Here is a 22,945-nt window from a genome sequence, read left to right on the forward strand (position 1 = left end):
ATCTACAGCGAAATTCCCTTGAAATTTTTCCAATGGCACTGTGACCACCCAGAATGTTCGCACATAAATTCATCCATGACGGAATTCATAACAATTAAAGAAAAAGGCGGCGGTGGTCAGAATACTATGAGTTGCCCGTTTCAATGTTTACGAAGGTGAACTTCTCATTGTCGCGAAAGCAACCACGTTGGTCAAGCCATGCCGACTTTTCATTATAATATGGATTTTAGGGAAAGCTGCTTTCAACATCCTGTGACACACGCATTGCCTTTCTTGCACGGTAGTGTAAGTCTTTTAGCTTCAATTTAACGTACGTTTTATTCATTTCGTATTTCATAATAGATTTATATATTTTGAATAACTTGCAAATGCGTATAAGTATGGGATGGATTAATCTTATTTTTAATTGGACGAAACTGTTTATGGAAATCTGTTATTAACATATGTTTGCAATTCAATATCATTTTAATTTTAACTTTACAACGTGTATAGTGAAGTAAGTATCTATCTATATTGCGCAAAAATGGATTTTTTACCGTTCTCGTTCTTATGCTTACTTTCTTTCAAGCTTTTTACTTGCTTTGTGGGTAGCTAATCTTGTTGCCAGTTATAGGATTGTATTGTAGTCAAGCGTGAATAGCCAAACCGTATCTAATTCAGCGACTAATGGTCTCATTGTGACTGCCCGCATTATGTCACAGGATAGCAGGAGAAACGACATTTTAAAAATTTGTAAATAGAAACGACCGCATAGCATTTCAATAAAAAGGAATAGTTCAGGATAATCAAAATATGTCAAACGTAGTATTTATATTTATTCATAGAAACTTCGAAATCCATATTTTTTGCATGATACGACCAGAAAACTTTCTTCGGAACCCTCGACACATTTATACTTTTAAAATTATACTTGAAAAATTATCAACGAGAATATAAAAAAACGAATAATATACGAATTCACCAAAATCAATAAAAATTTCTATACTTACAACTTATACTATACTTACTTACAGTATCTCATTACTGTTAAAAATTGAATTAAATAATAATGCCCCGATAAGATAAAACCAATCTATTCAATCTGTTTTCATCGATCTATCATATTCATTTTAGAGGACGTTCGAAATATATCAGGACCGATCGATGTCCGCAAAGAGTAAAAATTGAGTTCAGTCCTAATTGCACTGTTCCCCTATGAAACTTTCTTTCGAAATAGTATGGTCTTGTATCTGGTATATAGCGAGCAGGGATAAAGATCAAGAAGGGATCTCCTCTAATGATCGCATTGATCGCTGACTTAATATTCTCTGGACGTCCGTACTCGATTTAACGAGGGCGGCACTGCCGTGGACCACAAAGCACGCGTGTGCACGCAGGTGAAGCAACGGCCGAGAAATAGACCGGCTATTCTCGATTCGAGCTGGTCCCTTGATCGAGAAACGTGCACCGCTGACGCCAGTTAGCTGCAGCCGCCACCAAGAGAAACGCGCGGGAACCTGTCCCAACCAGGCCGACAGATAAGAAACTGCAAGATAAGATACGCTAATTGAGAGATCTTAATTGGAGGCCGCACAGGACCTTTTCGGCCTTTTTCGTTCGCGGACATACCGCCAGCGTCACGGTTATTTCTTCCGCGCGTTCGTGAATCTCTTAACTTCATACAAATATCAAGTAGACTCTTAAACTTAGAAACTCTTTTTCGCTTTTATTAATATTTAATTTCGCGATATATAGAATATCTTTGAACATAATTTTCCAAACTTTCGTCACGTATAAGGTGAATATTCAAGCGCATGATGGAGAATATCGGACGTTTTCTATCTTGTTTTCAACATATTTGAAACTTATCGCATAAATACCCAGAAATATTCCTTATACACGTTAGACTCTTGTACTTTTTCAGTAACAGCAATTTTTCCAAACTGTAATTTTAAATCGATATTGAGCAGATCTGTTGTTATCGATATTAAACAGATATTGAGCAGAACTGAACATTATTAATAATATTAAATATTTCTTCATCGCTTAGAAACGTTTGCGTTTTCTCGTTCTCTAAAAACCATAGCTATGACGTAGCGTGCTTAAGATTTACCACAAGATCATTTAATAAAGATCTCCACAGAAATATGTGATGAACTTGACGCGAGCAGTCGCACGACACAAATCTAGTATTTTTCATGGTTGATACCATCTGTCCGAGTATAGGTTTCACGTGAATCTGGTCCCCGAGGTAAAAGACACTAGATCGTCTGGGCGAAAGCGGATCGCAAAGCAGGTATTATCCCGTAAGATAAAGTTTCCGGTGGCGGAGCTCAAAAACGTCTAACGACGAAGAAGGTAATCTTAGGATCTAGATGCGGGAACGCAGGGTACGGGGGACATATGCCGAGGCAGTGGCGCGTGAATCTATACGGGACTAAGGGGAACGCATAGTGAACCGAGGTGACTGAAAGAAGGACAGAAAGGGGTAGGAAGAGGAAGAGAAAAGGGGGTGAAACTTAACGGCTTCGTTGATTCCCAGACGCGTGATTTCTAGATCAAACACTCGAGAGCGTTAAGAAGGAAGTTGGAAGGGGTGCTTATTCGAGTCGGTCGGTCTGTGTAAGAAAAGGGGGTGTCAACGAGCTGTTACGAGGGATCGAAATTGGGGGACCCACTCGTTTTTTTTTCTTTTTGGTTATTCTCCGTCTCATTTTTGTACTACCAATTCTTCGTATTTCGATCTCTCTCCTCCGATATCCCCGTGGTAGAGAGAAAAAGGGGGAGGTATACAGCCAAGAGGACTTTTGGACATTATTTAAGAAGCCCTTCAGAGTCTAGTTCCAAGGAAATCAACGGTCGGAGTTGGAGTGGCATCGGGAGTGAGTCTTGTATCTACACCTTCCGCCCTTCTTTATATATAGAAGAACGTAATACCTTCAGAACCATCGCAGTAAACAGAGAATCCAATGGTCCCGATCCGATCTGATCGCCATGAGTTGTTTGATTTTGGCTTTCGGCCTCGAGTGATTTGAGCGGATTTGCGCATCGACGGACATACAAGTACTTCTGGACCCTGGTAAATCCATTCTCAGGAGGACTAAAATACTCGATAAAATCTTCCATGAATTGTATAATATTCATAAAAGCCGGTCGTTGTTTAATTACGATATTATTTCCATTGAATTTTAAATAGCCGAACGTTTTCATATCTCGATAGCAAAAAAATCAATGCTCAAATAGGGGACTTAGCATTCAAATGCATTTTGCTAATGGACATTAAATAAAGCCAAAATAAAATATTTTATGCAATCCACGTTTGCTTCAAGTGTGTTTATACATATTTGTATAGAGCAGAGTGATTTTTAAGATGTTGCTTAAGTAACTATACGATTTTTATTTGCAGATAATACTTATATATGATAGAAATTATTAAAAGTATCTCATATACTATACACACAATTTATTGTACAAATAAGGGAACTCTTATATAACATATGATCAGTCTTTCAAAGAAATTATTTTTTACAAACAAACGGAAGAACTTCTTCAAATAGCAACGTTAATTTTCATATATCGAAATTGAAATGGAAGATGAACTGAATTTTTATATAAAAATGTTTGTTGAATTACTCTATATTTATTGAAGTTTTGATGAATGCTTGTTTAGGTTTAATATTCCCTACCAATCGTAGATTGCTCGCGTATTCAGTTTATATTTCATAACTCTTTACCATATAAACGGTTATAAATCATTTATTTTTCCTTTCTTTATACAGACGTTTAAGACTGAAGGGTTGCTTAATTACCAGTATTAAATTACCGGAGAATAAATCTTTGGCAGAAATTATTTTGTAATAAATTTATTCACTTTGCATAACTCGTTGACATAAATCAAACGATAACGACTTTATCACTATCGACTGGTTTAACAGCCGCTCCTTTAACACTGCTTCGTTCAATCTCGTATGAGTAATTACTATTACTACTAATCATTTCTGCTTGCACTGTATGTGCAACTTTGTTCAAATGTTTTTATTAATACTGACTAAATGAAAATAGCATTTTCTTGTTCTAAACTGTACTATGAGTAATCAGTTGTTATAATTATTAATATATTAAAAAAGGGTAAAGTATTAATAAATTCCATACAATATCAAATATAAGTAAAAAAGGACTGCATATTCTAAATAATATAGATATAAAATATATTCGAACTAACATTTAACGCATTTTATTTTATAAATAATATTTAGAAAGGTAACAAAGAAGCTTAAAAACCTAATAAAATGCATATAAATTTTTCTATCTTTCTTATTATTGTTTAATTGATTTGTGGCTAAGCGTAATACGTTTGCGTAATAGTAACGCACAGTTCTATTATGAGTAGTAACGAAGGATGAGGTATAACTGAAATAAATACCACAAGTATGTAGCAGTGTATGAGCGTGTATTTGACAGTGTTTTTTTCTCTCTCGTACGGCGGCACACATTATTAGAATTCGCAGTACGTACGCGATTTAAGTTGGAATGTTATATTATTGCTAGTTGCTCCAGGCGTGCTGCACTCGTAGTAACGAGCTGCTTTACAACGGAACCAGCATTCTCGATACGATTAATACTGAGAATCGTAAACGGTTCGAAAACGATTTCGTTTAGCTCAGATGCCGGAGGTCGTTGGACATCAACCAGATAATGGCCTTGTTCGGTCTTTCTCATAGAAAAATCTGAGTTCGTGACTTATTGGCCGATGTCCAACGTCCGCCGCCCATGGAAACGCAATTTCCGATTTCCCTCGACGCGTGTACGAGCGAAGCACGTCCGGGATACATCGACACATCGATTTTAGTGGGTAACAGGTGGGTCTCTATATTACAACGCGAATTACAATGTAGAATAACATTATCATCATCATCGTCGTCGTCGTTCGTTATACAACAATCATCGTAATAATTATTATCATCGTTTCATCGCAATCGATCATCGCGGTGTGCTTAAGACAAATCAGTATTAAATATCTTACATACACATCATCTTCCATATATATATTTATACTTTACCTTTTTTTTTCTTTATTCATTATATATACTATCTATCTATAGGGTAGTCAGATTCATCTCTCGTGTTTCATTCGTTTCTTTATATCCTTTTTTGCCGTTCGCGTTTGTAGATTGTGAGAAAGTAAAAAAAAAAAAAAAAAAAAAGGAAACAAAGGAGGGATTGATAGGTCGCTTCGGTGCTCGAGGTCAAGGCACGCGTCAACGACAGGAAACTCGACGAATGTTTTTTTGTGCTATTTTCGCGTCATTAAAAATACTACTTGTTTTCTTTTCTTAAATTGCTTCTTAAAATGCTAAACGTAACTAGATACTCGTGTCGCTCCGAAATATCGAAATATGATCGTAGAAAAAATGTGTGAAGTTTCGTAATATAAAAACTAAATGCCAAGTGACTTGACATCGAGCAAACTCATGATTCTAAGGAAGTACGCTCGTCGAGAATCGTTACGCGCTTTCCCGCAATGTACGTCGATTCTTTGCTCGCTGTTCGATGTAATAGAACAGGAATAGAAGAAATTTTCACGCGTAAATATCCGTTCTTTTAGTACCGCTTCTAATTGCTGCAAACATCGCCGCGATTCTCGACGCAGTGTTACGTGACGCTACGCTTACACATACAAAACGAGTAGGTTAATTTTTACTGGTGGAGTTACAATATCATATTACAATACAATATTTATTTTTTTTTTCTTTCTTCCTTAATGGTCAACAGCTGGCATTTTTTTTATTCTGTTTCGCGCGCGAAATTTTATCGTACTTAGCTTGCACGCGCCACGCACCGACAGATGAAACTGTGAAATAAAACGATGTAGGAATAGCATTTTCCTAATTTTATTGTTATCATACTTTCGTTGCTTCGAAATACAATACAATAAAATTAATGGCCCATTAAACTTGATCGATAAGAAAAGCCACGGGAAAGGCATCAGAGAAAACGCAACTGATAAAGTAATTTCACGTGTTTATTTTCAGTTACATTTTCAATTCATCAAACGGAGCGTGGCATTTCTACGAACAATTTGCTGTCTACTTTTTTTTTCTTTTTAGCGACACGTACAAACACCATTCGGGGTGGAAATAGGGCCTCTACGCACTGCCACTCGTACGAAAATGAAATTAACTAATCAGGTATTGAGTATTTTCGGATTTAAGACTGATAACGTAAAGATAGAAGGTGAGAAGAAAATAAGTACAACAATGAGAATGATATCGAATATGATTACTTAAAATATCGTGAATATGAATAGAAATATCGTTTCCATAATTATTTACGTCAAATAAAAAAGAAATTGCATTGAAACGTCACACGTCCGCTAAACAAAAGATAATATTCTACATATTATACAATAACAAATAAACCGATTTCGATTAATTTATCTTGAAGTATTAAAACGCATTCTCCAAGAAGAAAAAGAGGAATGAATAAAATGATGACTTCGTACGAAAATTCATGAGCGATAATGAAAAAAACGAAAAAGCCATGAAATTGGCGATAAGTAAAGTAAGAGAGAGCAGCGCACATTTCCGTACATATACGAGGAAAAGGTGTTCTCGGGCGGTTTGGTTTTCGTAGTATCTAAACATGATTTCAATAAATAAGCTACCTAGGGAGCGAGTTCTTTTTGGGAAAAAGGGGTAGACGCTCCTCACGTGGCGAATCTGCGAAAACGAATGAATCAGGGATGGCTCCATGCGACTTTATTTCGTACTTTAAATTACGGTGTACACGAGCGGTTGTCACCGATTTAGAAAAGCACACAGGAGGTAAAGCTACACGGAAAGAATTCTTACGAGGCCGAGGAACGCTACCCTTTGATTCTTTTCGTCGAGTCGCCACCGCATCATATACTCGTGTACCTAACCTAGTAATACAGTCTGCGATAGCGTCCTAAGGATTAACTTCATTAACGATCATATAATATATTACACGCAGTCACACGCGTTCAGAGGCAAATACGTACGCACGCCAAAATGCACACAAATAATTAAGCTCGTACACGAACACGCAGTTTAAGCCGATACTCTCAGTAATTATTTCACTCTCATTCCTATCAGAAAATAGATTTTCTGTATGAATTACACCCGTTCGACGCGATGAAAATCACATCGAAAGTAATAATCATATTCATTATTTCAAATACATGTATAAAATACTCGGAGATCCTGTTATTATTTGTCCATTACGTTGTCCAACGACTGTTTTCTGAATAGAGTTTACGAAAAATATATATACACTATCGCGTATATTGCTCTCCTGAAATTACTGTGTACCGATTCTCTGTTTAAGAAAGTCTCTCTGTTCGTTTGTGTGTATGTGTGTGCGTTCCGAGTAGTCGACTTTTACGCACGCGTGTATATCTTCTGCTTTTCTTATATTTTTCTTTTGTATAAATAATATCGATTAGAATGAAAGGTAAAAAACGGTCAGGTGAATGGAGCAGCCGTTGATAAAGTAGCGATTCGAAAACGACCGCAACGCGAGCTTCGACATCAACGCGACGGTGAGAACTGCGTGTACGTCGCGAGCACGCACGCACGCACACATTATTCATACACGCAGGCAGGCAGGCACGCATGCACGCACGCACGCTACATTAGGCGGCGTAATTAGCACAGCGAGCGAGAGAGTCTTGCGCAGCGTGAGCTCTACTGCGCGAGCACGCCAGAGAGTTACACCTTTTCAGCGCGTCTCTATACCGGAAATATTTCCTTCCTGGACAAATTCCATCGTCACGAATAAACACGCGATTCGAAAGTATAATTATCGTTCCATTAAATTCCGATGATCGAGATCGAGAGAAACGTTACGGCTAATCAACGTGATTCACTTTCCATTTATTTTCGATTAAACCCGATCGCCTTTTATTAAATCCAACCTACGTACACTCGACATGCAATCACGAGATCGTAGAATCGTTTAAGTTCGAAATTTATACCGAAGAAAATAATTCCATAGACGTATGCTGTTCGTGCATCTCTCCGCGCATCTATTGCGGTTTGTGACAGCGCTTGAAGCACGGTAGCTATCCGATTGCGCAACGATTTAGGCCGATCGCGCGCAACATATTCATCCATCGCTAAATCGACTGATCCTAGACTTTCCGACGAATTCGCATTTTTTTTTCTTTTTTCTTTTTTTTTCTTTAATTTTTCTTCGAAACTTTAGCTATTTCTCGTATAGTTTCGTACGCGGAACTTTGAATTATTAAACGAGACAACGAGAACGATCGATAATCGATGAAAATGAAAGAAACAGTACGCCGTTGACCGACGACTGCCAACTAATCGTATCAAAAATTTAGCGATGGAACGAAAGGGGGGAGAAATTATGATATCGTGCATACTTGCCTGAAAGGATTCAGTCGGGGCAAGTGTGAAATGGAATTTAACGACGCATAACGAAAGCTCTAGCCAACAAGACTGTCATCCTGCAAGTTGGTACGCTCGTGTCTTGCGAACAATTTTTCGTTGTTGCTCGTCTCTTCTGTGCAGCGAAATTGCGGTTGGTCGATAATTGTTGTACGCAAGCGAGCAGGAGACACACGAGGCGAGCTTAGCTTTGTTCGTTGCGATCAATCGAGGCGCGTGCTTCGAGCCGCGTTTCACGTGGTGCCGCGTAGTGGGTTCCTGAAATCTCGACCGTACGTTCCACCAGCGTATTTGGCAGTCTGATCTCAGGTTCTCACAGGTGTAAATGAGGCAGTCTTGATCGGCGAGCCAGTGCGCGGCTCAATACTTGTTGGCCTCGAAGAGAGGACTCTCGAGCCGTCTTCGCGGTGCGGAGACCTTCTCGCCGGGACGCTTCCAACTTCGATTCGGGTGTCGATAACGATGCGTCGTATGAACGATCTCCCTCGTACTGTCGGCCTGCAACAGGGAGTTCTTCGTAGCCCTCATCACGGGCGACGGTTTCCTCGATACCACGTAAGGATCCCGTGGGTCCATTCCGCCCATGTCCGCGTTCACCAAGCTGTTGTGGTGATCGATGTCGGCGTGAGGATTGTACTTGATGAAATTGAAGCACTCCTGTCGACCACGATGGTTCTTCATCGGTTTGCCAAACTTATTAAAGCCCAGATACCGCGAGCTATCTACGACGCTTCTGTATGTCAGATACGAGCCGTTGTAGTCCTCGTAGAACTGACACATGGGACCCTTTTGCTTCTTAGGCTGGAAACAAAATAATAGAGTCTTTTCATGCTTGTATTTTTGACGCCATACACAGGCTTACGAATGTATTTGGACACTTTTAGACGTCATTTATGAATATATTATCTTTGCAATAAGGAAAGTATTTTTGTGATTCAGATATATATATGTTGCAAAATATAGGCAAGTATTTAGCTACTTCTGAATGATAATCTATACTGGAACTTCATTTATTTCAATTTATCAGAGAAAAGAGAAACAGTTCACGTGTATGATTGAAATTCATATAATAGGTGTTTACTTATTTTAAGTTTAATGGCGAGGAATTCATTTAATCGAGCACTCGTTAAAATTTTGTTCTAAAACGGAGTTAGGGAGTTTTGCTATAAATATACTTTGTTAATAATCTCATAAAATAATAAAAGCAAAAACCGTTGTATTCTAACTGTCAGAAACACATTAATGATTGAAATCATTCATATTTTCACTCGCAAATTACACTTTTAGCGAAGATGTTTTCTGGTAAAGAGATAATATGAGCGATGAATATAAACGTCTGAACCGTACAATCCGGTGCATTGACTAATGCCTATAAATTTACTCGCTCTTTCACGTTGATGAAATATGTCTACTAATTGGTAGGCAAGTAATTACCAGGCCGATGGGTTTCCATCGCTTGTTGAAGCAAATGTATCGCTGGCTTTTCTCCGCGAAGATGTACAACTTCCTACTGAAGTCCTCGGACTGAGTCGTAAGTTTTTCTGTAACATTAAACGCAAAGACAAATTCAATTATCAAACTGAATAAATTACACAATATAAACTGATGAATATTACTATGAATCAATTAGTTAATATAAATTTTCGATCGATCAGGATGAATTACATATAATGTAATTCGTTTTGCAAATTCCTAGTATCACTTCAAAATCACGAAATAACTAACTATTCATTTAGAAACTATAGATTTACAATCTTATACTTTCGAAGATTCGAATAATTTTCTCTAAAATGTATAAATAAAAGCTTCTTTCTCTTTTATTATATACTTTTTCATATACTTTTCATATCATTTGGCGTTGGCAGTTCTAGCGTTAAACCACTCATCTCCACAATTCAATACCTGCACATCTTAAACATAAAATAAAACAGTAGCTATTAACGAATTATGAATTTCCAAAAGATTCAGTTAAAACTATCTCGCGCTAATCTCATGAACGACGTCGCGTTGAAGAGGCAAACGAGTAATCTGAGGAAAACTAATGAAGTTTATAAAATCAGGCGAAGGCATTAGTTATCGGGGACAAACCGCAGGATACAGGAGGTAAACCGTTTTGTGCGTTCGGTATGCGAGCTGGCATATTTCCGAGAAGAGACCTCGTCGAGGTTTATAGCGCGAGTTGTACCTACATCGATGCTCAGAGACCCTCTTCCAGGCACTCTTCGGCACTGAGAAAGGAAGAAAAGGTTGGCTAAGCTTGCCGCCGAGGCTAGTTGGTGCTAATGAAGGAGGCACAGACCGACCGGTGTGTACTTTGCCACTTAGCGGGTCCTGTCGTGCCTCGACCCCGAACCGTGCACGTTGCGCTATGCTTGCTGCAACGGCGTGTCTCCCTTTTTCTTTCGCACCAGCTATTACGAAATTCTGCCGACCCGAGAAGTAGGCGTCCTTTGTTCCGGATAACCAAAGAAAAGAAAAAAGGGCTGGCTTACAGGTGCACAACCGACGCTTTCGAGCTTACCATTTGGAAGAACAGAATGCTTGTGAAACGGCTGTACCACGAATATCGTGCTTGTAACGGGATTATTTTATTTGTACACCTTCAGAGAGATTTCACTGCCTGATATATTCCCCAGGACCTTTTTTTTACAGTATTCTATGCTATTGTTAGGTATAACAATGTTTCTAGAATAAAGTGTTCCATGAATTGAAAAAATAATAATTGCCTAAATTCTTGTCGTTATCTTCATATTTGTGCAATGTAATACGATGACTTTAAGAAATTTATACGAATCGATCACATGAGAGTATTTTTGAAAAGAAGAAGATATTTTGTAAGGCAGAATTTAAGTTTAGTAATTTTGTATATTCGATATTTATAATATTTATTAGACATTTGTATAATATTCATGCTTATGAAATGATCGTATAGTAAGTATAACTGGTATACAAAGTGTAGAAAATTAATATTTGAAATTGTTAATTTTATTTATTTCTTTTTTTAGATATTAGTAGTAGTAAATAGACTCGAGAGTCTCCATCTTGAAAGAAGAAGATGTACAACTTTCAAGAATGTATGTAATGGGGTTGTGCACCTTGCTTAGTTCACAGTGATAATGTAGATGGAAACTGTTTTCGCAAACATTTTAGCAAAAATTAAACAGAAACTAAGTGGATGCTTGATAACTGTTAAGAAAAGTTTTATAACGAATGAATGGAAAGAACGAAGCAAGATACACATCGCTATTCGAAGTTGATGAAGTCAATGATAGACATCGATATAGGAATTTAGTTAAATTCGAAAATATGTGAGAAATATCTTGTCTATTTTTTTTTTAATTAATTGTTTGCAATGGCAAGTATAATAAATTATTATTACCAACCCGGAAACTAAGGTCCAGTCTTATAATTTTTAGGAAAGGTTGCTTCGTTTTAAAAAGGTTACTAGTTGGGGTTAATAGTTATCAAACGTTTGATCAATATTTTTGAGTCATTCTCTATAGATAAAAAATCTAAATTATAGTCTAATATTTCCCAAATCAAAATATGTTCATACATAAAGGAAGTCCATATGATTTACCCGCATTAGCTTAATTTCCCGACGTCAAAAATAATAAATTTTCGCTGCGGTTAAGAGACGGGGTTTCTTTAATTGATAGACGCTTGACGATATAAAATATGATGTCATGATTATGAGTTTTTCTGGCTTCTTTGTTTGCGGGCCATGTGAGAATGGGTATAAGCATCATACGTAGAGAAAAGGAAGGAGGTAAGTCTGCAGGGTGGCCCATTTGCTGGAGCCTCGTTAAATTCAAGTGGTTCTCGTCGGGTGCCTTCCCAACATCGAAATCAAGAATGTCCCCGAACTGCCTCGTAAAGTCCTTCTTTCTCTCTACTAGCTCGCCTCTCTTTCCCTCCTTCGTTTTCCTTTTACATTTCGTTTTCTCTTACCGCCTCCTACCAGTCTTCAGGAACCAGAAAAAGCACGAGAGGACTTAATCGGAGACTGTTCTCCGGCAAACCTACCGTGCTCTATACTCCGCGCCAATTAATTGTGCCACTTTTCTTAATTAATTGAATTCACCTTTCAGCGGATGTCTATCGCGACAACATCCCTCTTAGTCAGCGGGTCAATTTGTTCTTTTCTCAGCTACTAAATTTACCTTATCTAGGTAAACGAAAATTCTTCTCTCCGTGATTAACGTTTATAAGTCAAGTGTGTCTCGTCTAATATCAATATATTATATTTGTGATAATTAACAAAGAATGATGATTCAATTAAGAATTAAATGCAGTAATTCTCGAAAGCATTTGAACGTTTACTATGAAACATTTTTATGAATATATTATGTGTGTTATACGAAACTTTTTGAAATTTCATTGGGATCGTAATGAGACAAAATTATCGTGATTACATTGGTAAAATTTAGAATTAATTTGAAGATGTATCTATATAGAAATTATACATTAATTAGAGTAAACATATATTTAGTAAATATTTCGTATATTGCGTAAATAACGGTTGATACAAAGTACAGCATTTACGCCAGGTCATTTAACAATATCATTTGACCCGCGAAACAGGACAAACTTAATATCCGACGTTCTAAAGGTGATTGAATTGGTTCAATTTGTTACCAGGGCCATAAAAATATCGAAATAATGTTATCAACGGCTCATAATAAAGCTGAATATCGTTGTTTTCTTCGAACTTGATAAAAAGTTTCACGAAAATATATTACATTAAGCATCGTTTAAGCCGCTATCGAATCGGAAATTACCCGAACTGCCAGTTAAAAATAGTTCCGTGAAATCGACGAATACGGAAATATAATGGGCATTATCAGCGATAAAGTTCCGTCACAAGTATGGCAAAACAAGTTTGAAACTATCGCCAGAATTTTTCCCCCTGTTCCGTTCCGCGACGTCCGCTTTCCAATATGAAACACGATGTGTATGTACCTGCGTGGTAGCAGCGGAGAAAAGTATGACGATAACAACCTGACACTAATACCACTAACTCCGGAGACGATATGTGTATGCTGTTTGCTCGTTCCAGTTAACCATTACCAAACTCCTATACTTCCGATACCTAGTCGCCGTTGAAGTAATCGACGACGAAACTTCGACGGTTCGTTTTGATATGATGCTTATCGTTATCAAATAAGGGAAGTGAGATCGTTCTGGCGCGGCGCAACGTTCCTCGGGACAGTGACGACTGTATGCGTTTGTTAGTAACTTGCCAGACGTACGATGACTCGAGACAGGCGTCACCGACACACTGATTGCAATGTTTTGTCTAACCAACTGCTAAGTAATCTCTCTTCTCCTTGAAAGCTTGTCAACCAAGTTTCGCGTGCAACTCGAAGCATATCTCGTAGTTCCGAGGAAATTGTGCGAAGATATGGGTGGCATTGAACGTTCAATTCTATCATAAGTAGTTCTTTCCTTCGTACGTATCGAATATTATTTCTGATGTATAGTTAAAGAAATTATTCATGAAAATTGGAAATGGAGAACGCGAGAATTAAAAAATATTGTGAAAATGAATCTCTTATTTTGAAATGGATAATTTATTGAAATAAAGTGACGGGAAAGGTGTGGTCATTATTAACTATTTTATATATAGATATAATAGATATAGCGTTGTTTTTCAAGAAATGTTACAAAAGTCAGTCAATTTTTATTGATATTTTGAGATTTTTAATTTTTTAAATAATGTTTCGAAACATTGCTCGTTATAATACTAAAATATTGAAAATATTAAAATATTACTTATCCTAATAATTATATTGACATAAAACTTCCCCAACTTTCATCTTTGGATCTAGTAGGCTCTTTTCAATTATGTTATATTAAAATCCTCTTAGATAATAACGAAACAACATAAAAGTATATAAAATATAATCCATTAAACAAATGGATTTATTTAAATAATAAAGAAAATTTATAAAAATTACCATCTATACAATCGATAGTTTATAATCTTAAGCCCGATATACATATAATATCATATAAGGCGATCAAGCAGAGGGTTGAAAAAGCAGCAAGTAAATGTTTCGCTTCGAACCTCTGTCTTCCGTTCTCCAAGTATGCCCTTCTCCCTCACTCTTGTTTCCTCTGATCGGAGCCGCCACGAGATTAGAGGCTGCCAAATGAATTAAAAGCCAATTTTAATCAAAAGCGGGCACCGGCTTTTAGGCACGATTACCGCCGATAATAACTGGTAGGATGGACCCAGCGCATAAGTGGGAAAGAGCGAGACAGAAGGAAAGAAGAATGGATCCCATATATTACTTCTACGTGCTCTTCGCGATACAGGAACCGATTCTCTGTTCGTTATAGGTTCGCAACTAATAGCTTTTTTCTATAGGAACCTTTGTACCCCCGAATCTTCGTTCATCGAAAATATCTTTCGTTTGTTACAAAGAAATTCTGCCATTATAACCGATCGTAAAATACAAAAGAAAGAAAATATACAAAAATCCTAAGGTATCGACGAAATTGAAAATCAATTAAGAAAAATTTCGATATTTTTTCACGAGATAAATAATTGCTTGAGAACCACTGCAGCGCCACAATTTCGCGGCGTCGGCGTTATGAAAGCTATAATATGACGCGAAAGCGAGCAGGCCGGTACCGACCGCGTAAGCAGAGGAAAAAAGTGCAAAAGAAGGAAAAAACGCGGTTATAACCGCGGTTCTTGTTATAAGCCTGGCACGTATAATAGCGTTCCTGTCGTTAACACCTAAACGCACGATTGGCCGATACACGGGATCGTCCTCCTCGGCCAGAAGCATCCGCCGTGAACGCACGAGATTACAACGGCACGCAAATGAGAAGAATACATATAGATACCGGTTGTCCCAGTGCTGGTCAAAACTATGACAGGTGAAACCCTGATTTGCTCGACTGACGCGATAATCACAGCTCTCCACGACTAGAATAATTAAATTCCAACCTGAACGAACGCCGCTGCGGTTGTTATCTCTCTTTCTTCGTTTTCCAATAGAGTTCATTTTCTCTTTCCATTCTCGTAGATTTCTTCTTCGTTTCAAAGTTTCACTTCGTGAAAGATATCGTAACTGTTGGAGATGCTGCTAGTCATTTAAGAAAATTGGAGTTCGTAGGCCGATTAAGGTTGTTTAATGTGATAAAAATGTTATGGAGATCGATGTAATTACGACTATTATACGGATCGGGGAATGTCACTCTGCTTTTCAATCGGATAATAACGAGTTAGTAATTATTATTTGTCTTAACGCCGATAATAGTTATTATCGAATTATATTTGACACGCGTAGATTACGCGTTTTCAGTATACTGTTAGTGTCTATCGTTGATTGTAATTATCGTTTTGAATATAGTTGTTGGTTCATTGAACAGATATGTTACGTATCAAATACGTACTAGGTATTAGAAATCAATTGATAAATTCATATCAATTTGCCATTTTTTATCTGCAACTCTAATTACGTTATCGCATCTTCAATTATATTATTTTACTTAAATCAGTATTTAAATCAATTTGTTTGGAAAGCACAAACCTAATTTCAGAAAATTCTCGTACTTTGCTACGAAAGCTATTTTGATACTCTAATTCAAGTTTCACAGATATTTTAAAATAGGATTTTTACATCAAATAGATCTTTATTCGTCGGTTTATTCATAAGTAAGGAAGTAAGCTACGGAGACAGCGATAGCCACCCATAAACTATTCCTCATAATTATCCAACTTACAAAACGATGCAATATTCTCAAAACCGAGGTACCTAATTAGCAGCAAGTATGCAAAGAAGCAATTTTCCACGCGAGGTTAATTATCTTTCGTATCCGCCGACGCAGGAGGAATTCGCGAAGCCGCTAGCCGGCAGTTAAAGTCCAAAGCTTCAAGGTCGCTCTCACGGTGTCTGAAACTCTCGTGCAGCGCGAGTCGAGTCGGTTCATTTCACGAATGGAGCTTGAGTAATCGTCGGTCCGGAGAGGCTCGTTGTCGAGAGTAAAGTGCCGAGAGAGGTAGGAGATACGGAGTAACAGAAGGAAAAGGTGGAGGCAGTGCAGCAGCAACGGCAGCAACGGCAGCGGTGGCAGCAGGAGACGAAAGAGGTGGAAAAAGAAGGAAGAGGTGGACGAAGGTGATGGATCTCGGGGAGGTGCAGACGCGGCGCAGCGTGCGGCGCGAAAACTGGCTCCTCTGTTTGCACAAGCCTTCTTCCCTCCTTTCAGACCTTCCTTTTCTCCCCTACTTCGTTTCTGAGAGTCAGAAAAGGAGCCGCCTCGCGCTCACGCCGCGGATAGGGCGGACAGCTTGTTCGTGCCTTCGAATACCTTTAGAAATTCCAAGATACCGCGAAATCATATTCGCAACGGTGATTACGACTGTGCCTCTGTTGCAGAGTTGGGAACTATTCGAATGTTTTCGAATAAATATTCATTTAAGATAATTGATCTAGTAAATTCATTGCAGGGGAATATTTTATCCGCATAATTATTCCTTGTGCTTAACAAATTATTCTCTCTATTTATTCGAATAATTATACGGTAATCAATAGAATAGTGCGAATAATTGTTCGTTTCCACTGCTTTTCTAAGAATTATGAAACCAAAATAAAGAGATTTGAAAAACTAATTTATAATACAATTATATACAGATTCTAAGCGACCAAATTAAGGATTCAACTGTTTCTGGATTTGAGTACATAATTTGGATACAAGCTTCGAGTAAATTGTTCACTCTAAAATGTTTCATTCAATTCCCACAAACTGCTTTCTTCGTCACCGCAAGTTATTAATTATTTTCTTTCTTAACACATTTACGATGTGATACGATTTTGGAACAATTAGTCGTGAAATTACTTGTCGCAAGAAACGATAAATGTCCTTCGTAAGGAATCGTTGCGGTATTAAGACTACAAATTTTTCTCTCTAGCTGCTACTAATATCTTAAACTGGATTCCTAGGGGAATGACCATGAACTGTGGTATAGGCATGACGACGATAGTCCTAATAAATAACCATAAAAAGGAATTCGTCTGGACAGAGCCAATGAAGAGATAGATAGCGTCTAGTCGAAAACAATCGCGACAAAACGAGGCAAAGGGACCGCTTTGCTTTAACTTGGTTTCGTAGCTTTTCCTTTGGTGTAGGTTAACATACTTCGCGGAAATCGAGTTCGGTTATTAGTTCGTAAAGATAAAAGCGGAGATCGGATGGGACCCACGATGGCGCCTGGTAGCGAAAGCGAACGAGATAAGGCCCTGACCTTAGGTCGATCGATAAGAATCCCTATAAATTCAGATCTTTACTGCTCCAGCTTTAGACTTTTATTTCTTCGAAGGAGTATCTACTATTAATCTATCGTTCGGAATCCTCATTGGTCTAGAGAACTATCGATCGGAAGAGATAACGTCACGGCCGAGTGCCTCGTGTCAGCCAACTGTACGATTCGATTCAATTAACCAATCGACCTATCCTGTGTACAATGACTGCACACGTTGCGACGATGAATTTATTCGAAAGCCGTTTAAATGCTGGTGTCGCGTGACTGCTCTCGTTTCCAATCGTTAACGATAAATTTTATTATACTCGATCGGTCCATGAATAAGACTTCCAATTCTACATGCCTTTCACTAGTTTATCATCTTAGTTAGCATATACATGTTGCTGATACGCTTCGACTGCGATTATTATTCTTTCAATGGACACGTTGATTTACTAAACCGTAAATGTAGATCGACTATTAGCGTAACAGCTAAAATTATTGTCTCCACGATATGATATGACATTACAAATACGAAGTTCAAGATTTATTTAGGCGTGGTTTTAAGAAATTATTGACTAGTAGATTGCAGGTGTCTACGCAAAGTCGCAGTGTCTACTCATATCCTTATGAATACAAATAAAGGAATAGAACATATAAATAGAGAAAATTTCTATACCAAATTCAACTTGAATCGAGTAAATAAATAGAGAAAATTTCTAAATAGTAAATTCGATGTAATCAAAGTTATCAAATAGAAGATAATCTTTGTATGATATTCAACTTAATTTAGTTTAATTTGTGATTAAAAAACTAAATGAAATTAAATATGGCATGGAAACTTTTCTTAATTATATGCTCATTACTCTATTCAGGTGTAATATATTTATCGTTTCTCACCCGATAAAATGAAAAGAAGATTCGTAGAACAAGTCGAATGTTTAAACTGTAAGACAATTGATCTTCTGGCAAAGTAGCATGTTTCATTAAAATCCTACTTACGGTAAGGGGCATTATGATCATCGCGTCCCAGGGCCTTGATCGTGCGGCCAGTTACGGTAACATTGCCGCTGCTGCAAGTCGAATAGAGACTCACGGAGCGCACCATCGCCGGCACCGCCCCGCACATCACCACCTGCAACCGACAAACAATTTTGTACCGGTCTAAATCTCTGCAAAACCAATCGTAAATTATAATGAGTACGTTATCGGAAAGAAAACTCAATAAAGAAAACTCATGAAGAAGTTACACGTTCGAACCGATAAAATAAATTAGACATTTCTATTTAGAAATATAAAGCTTTATTAACCAATTCGATGGAAGTAGAAACCAAAAATTAGTTCTTACTAAGAAATGATGTCCGAAAATAATTTCATATATTGGTAACATAATTGTAAGTAACTTTACGACAGTATGAATTTCATTTTTATATTCGTGTATATAAATGTAAGTAGAAAGTTCATTAAATTCTTAGAACAACTTCGTCATACGTACTCCTGATCTCTATTTTACATGTACAGGGTATGTCAAAGAAGTTGTCGCAGAATTATTTAAAAAAGAAATTAAAGAAATCATTCATCGAAATAAGAATGACCATTTTATTAAATAGAATTATGTTTCCTTATATTTTTGCATCATTCTTTTCTGTCATAAAAGAAACAAAGAATTTTGTTAGTCGTCTGGAGGATTACAATATTTGAAATATAATTGCTGCGTATTTGCGTCAATTTGAAAGTGTCCAAATACTTGTAAACGGTAGTGAATGTAAATCGGTGTATTATCGCAAGATTGACCATCGCTACTTGTTATTCAAGAAGTGATAAATGTCGTCAGCATCGTTAAAATAGACAATCAATTCTTAGTACATATTTTGAAAAGGATAAAATAACAGACAGGAATTTACAAAGGATGTTTCCAGTTCGACGACCGAACATGAAAACGTTAAAGACGTCGCAATTCCTTCACGACTGCGGGCAAGAACATTTTTACGACAGATTCACATATCATGGCATCGAATCATTCGTTGAGTCGTTCACGCGGAACCTTTTTGCGGTTCATTCGTGAGAATAAAAATGCACAAGGCATCGAAGAAAGACAGAGAAACGTCGTTACAGCAGAGACCACAAAAGATGAATACCGACAAGATTTGTTAACGAGCGAACACGAGCTGTCCATTAATGGTCGTAGAATCTGACACTTCTTTTATTCCAGGAATGGCGCCGTAACAACGTTATGATGGCAAGACTACAGATCTCGTCAAGCCAAGTAGGTGCTTTGTACAGTTAAAGTATCATAAAGTACTTCTCTTTTGGCCTAAATATAAAAATAATGTTCAATTAATTACGTAAAATCGTATACTTAATTCCCACAATACGTTTGCTTAAAAATAAAATTCGTATCTGTATATATACACATTTTATAAAGTAGAAAATATCTCTGAATGATTATTTCGTGATATTTATTGCAAGTAAATTTACATGCACATTATCTTTTGGTTAACTTGTGAAAAAGGTATCTCATCAGAAATTTTAATGGAGCCGACTTAAATCTCTTCGTTGACACACTCGTATAAACGACTAGAGACATAAAAAAAGCCCGAGCGTAATAAAAAAATATTAATTTATGATTATACATGCTAATCTGTTAAAATTAGTCAATAACTTTTAAATATTACCCGAACCTTACGATGAGAAGTTATACTGTTTCAATTTCTCTTGGAAACTGACCACGGTTGAAAGTATGGATAAGACTAACCACTATAAACCCGTTGCTTTCGTATCTTTTAAACGTTAAACATACGGTTGTGGTTAACAGTTTTTCTAACAACGAGGTTGCTGCACGCGACCATTGCATTTTCACGTAGCCGCATTGCAGTATTATATATTCTAACGATAAACTCTCAATTTTCTAGTTAATTCCACGTCACCATTACGACGAACGTATGTTGTATTGCGGTTGCTGTAAAAGTCTTTTAAGAATTACGCGAGGGAACAATTCTAAACGCAAATGAAATGTCTTGGCAATTTTACGCGTTGGTTGTTCATTAAATTCTCACATAACTGTTGCATCGTCGAGGTTATAGTTATTCATTTGTATTAATTTCGATTTACTCGAGAACGATTTCACTAAGAAATATCTAAATTTATCGACGCGTACTCGTTTAATTACTTATTGGACAAACCATTTATCGCGCTGCTCGCAACCGCTACTGGAGACACATAAACTTCGTTTAAATTCGATTCTGTCCATAACAATTCTATCGTAGCTATCGTCCTGTATCGTTCTTGATGTCTTTTATCGATCGTAGATCATAATTCGCGCTAAAACAGAATGTGCAACGTTCGTTTCTCACACAATTGAAGTTATTATATTTAAGTTACATATTGATTTATTATGCTACTTAATAATGAAGTAGGAAAAATTGAAGCATGTTAATGAAATATGATTCATTCGATAGGCAATAGAAAACAATTCAACAAATTTTAATTAACTTATGATCTCCTATATTTATAGATAACCGCTGTATTCACGTGTGTTACATTTACCGTACTGAATCGTTGTAATTTTAATAAAAAATGCATATTCTAATAAATTATAAAAAACAAAGTTTCAGTCGTTATCGTTTTAAAATAATTATAAAGAGAAACATTAATTAGTAAGGAGATACGAAATCACTTTTGGAAGATTATTTCGATAATTATTCGACTCGTTCACGTTTTATCGAAAGCCATTAATCGTTCTCGACTAGCTCAATTAACGATGCAATCAAGTTTATCGAAGTTAACGTACACGAAAGCTTGAACTAACGATAGTAAGCTTCGAAGTTAAACTAATGGACGAAGTTCAAGTACGGAAGCTGGAACATAGAAACGTCGAAAGAAAAGTTTACTGCATACTTTAACGTACTACTCAAACTTAGAAAGAGACCATTAAAACGAGAATAGATGTAGATAGCCTCGTTTCGTGCGAAATGGGGACCCAAATTGCAAGGTAAATACTTTTACGTGTACCGGCTAAAAAATGTGCAAGACGTTGAATCGTATAGTTCGACGGTTTATACAAGGACGAACACTCAATCATGCACGACATTCAATGAAAAAAAAAATTGGAATCGACAAGGAGAACTGCAAATGACCATAAATTGACTTCTTCGAAGGCGTACCACTGATTACATACAGTCACTTGCAAAAGTGCACGTACATTTTTTAAATTTGACATATTATAATAAAGATGTTAGCTCCAGCGTAATATTTATAGCATTCAAGTTTATATTATGTGAACACGTATTTTAAAGAATAACAGAATTTATTACACATATTAAAAAAACGTATTCAGGAAGAAGTATCAAATCCTTCGGGAAATCCATTAATATACTGAGCAAATTCATTTTCAATTCATTCATTCAATTCAATTAATATACTCAGCAAATTTTGTGCTGATATTTACGTGTACGTGACTCCGTTAAAAAGTGAATTTTTAATTTGTCCCTTTTTTCCTCAATAAATAAGGCAAATATAGAAAATTTGACGTGTATGTAGACTTTCGTAACGGACTGTAGAACCAATTACTAATCTGTACTAGGTAAAATGCACGTGAACGTAATCATCGATTTTCAAAGTCCTAGAACGATTTTTAACATGCAATCCTGTCGAAACTCGACCTCTTCGTGCAACGAGTATCTCCGATCTGACCTAGTCACCGTTCATACACAAAGAGCTGGCACGTATCCGCTTTTGTATCCATCGAATAAGTATGCAAGTTTACGGATTCCGCACGAACGTGGCCAAAGCCCTCGTTCAAATTTTACACGGCTCGTTAGAGGCAACGTATCTGGGGCAGCAGTATTTCCCTTAAACTATGAACATAACGCGAAAACACTTCAGGCAGCTGGAATTCTTTTTTGAATGTAATTGTGGGGAACTGGAACGGTCGTATCTCTCCTGGATACATAGATAATACAAGAGATATATATCATTTGGGATTCGTATTTCCATCGTGAAGATTTTTATGTTCGGAATATTGATAGCTCTATTAATAATGTCATATTTCAAAGTGATTCCAGACGCAAGTCAGTATCTAACGTCTTTTAGTACAAATGTAAAGTATAATTTTGTGTTGATTTATATATTCGTCTCTTTTATCGGAATGAAATACAAGCGGACAAGTCTGTAAAATTTTACGATAACATAATAAATACAAGATTCATAATTGTACAGCATAATTTAAGTTATTGACTATCAATATTTTTAATATTTGAATGTATTCTTTTACGAGTAC

The 22,945-nt window shown here is 36.9% G+C and overlaps 1 protein-coding gene across 4 annotated transcripts in view; it reads right to left on the reverse strand.

Annotated features, from left to right (window-relative positions):
- Positions 1-4,412: 4,412 nt before the first annotated feature.
- Positions 4,413-22,945, reverse strand: part of LOC100644953 — a 126,407-nt gene continuing 107,874 nt past the window's right edge. For all 4 annotated transcript variants that reach the window (XM_003393309.4, XM_048409882.1, XM_012311233.3 and 1 more), the window contains exons 3-5: positions 18,670-18,802; positions 9,843-9,949; positions 4,413-9,209 (exon numbers count right to left, since the gene is read on the reverse strand). In XM_003393309.4, coding sequence (XP_003393357.1) covers positions 8,769-9,209; positions 9,843-9,949; positions 18,670-18,802 — 681 coding nt within the window. In that variant the 3' untranslated portion in view covers positions 4,413-8,768. The remainder of the gene's footprint in view (positions 9,210-9,842; positions 9,950-18,669; positions 18,803-22,945) is intronic.

Source organism: Bombus terrestris, chromosome 1 (assembly GCF_910591885.1).
Source record: "Bombus terrestris chromosome 1, iyBomTerr1.2, whole genome shotgun sequence".
NCBI classification, from domain to species: domain Eukaryota; kingdom Metazoa; phylum Arthropoda; class Insecta; order Hymenoptera; family Apidae; genus Bombus; species Bombus terrestris.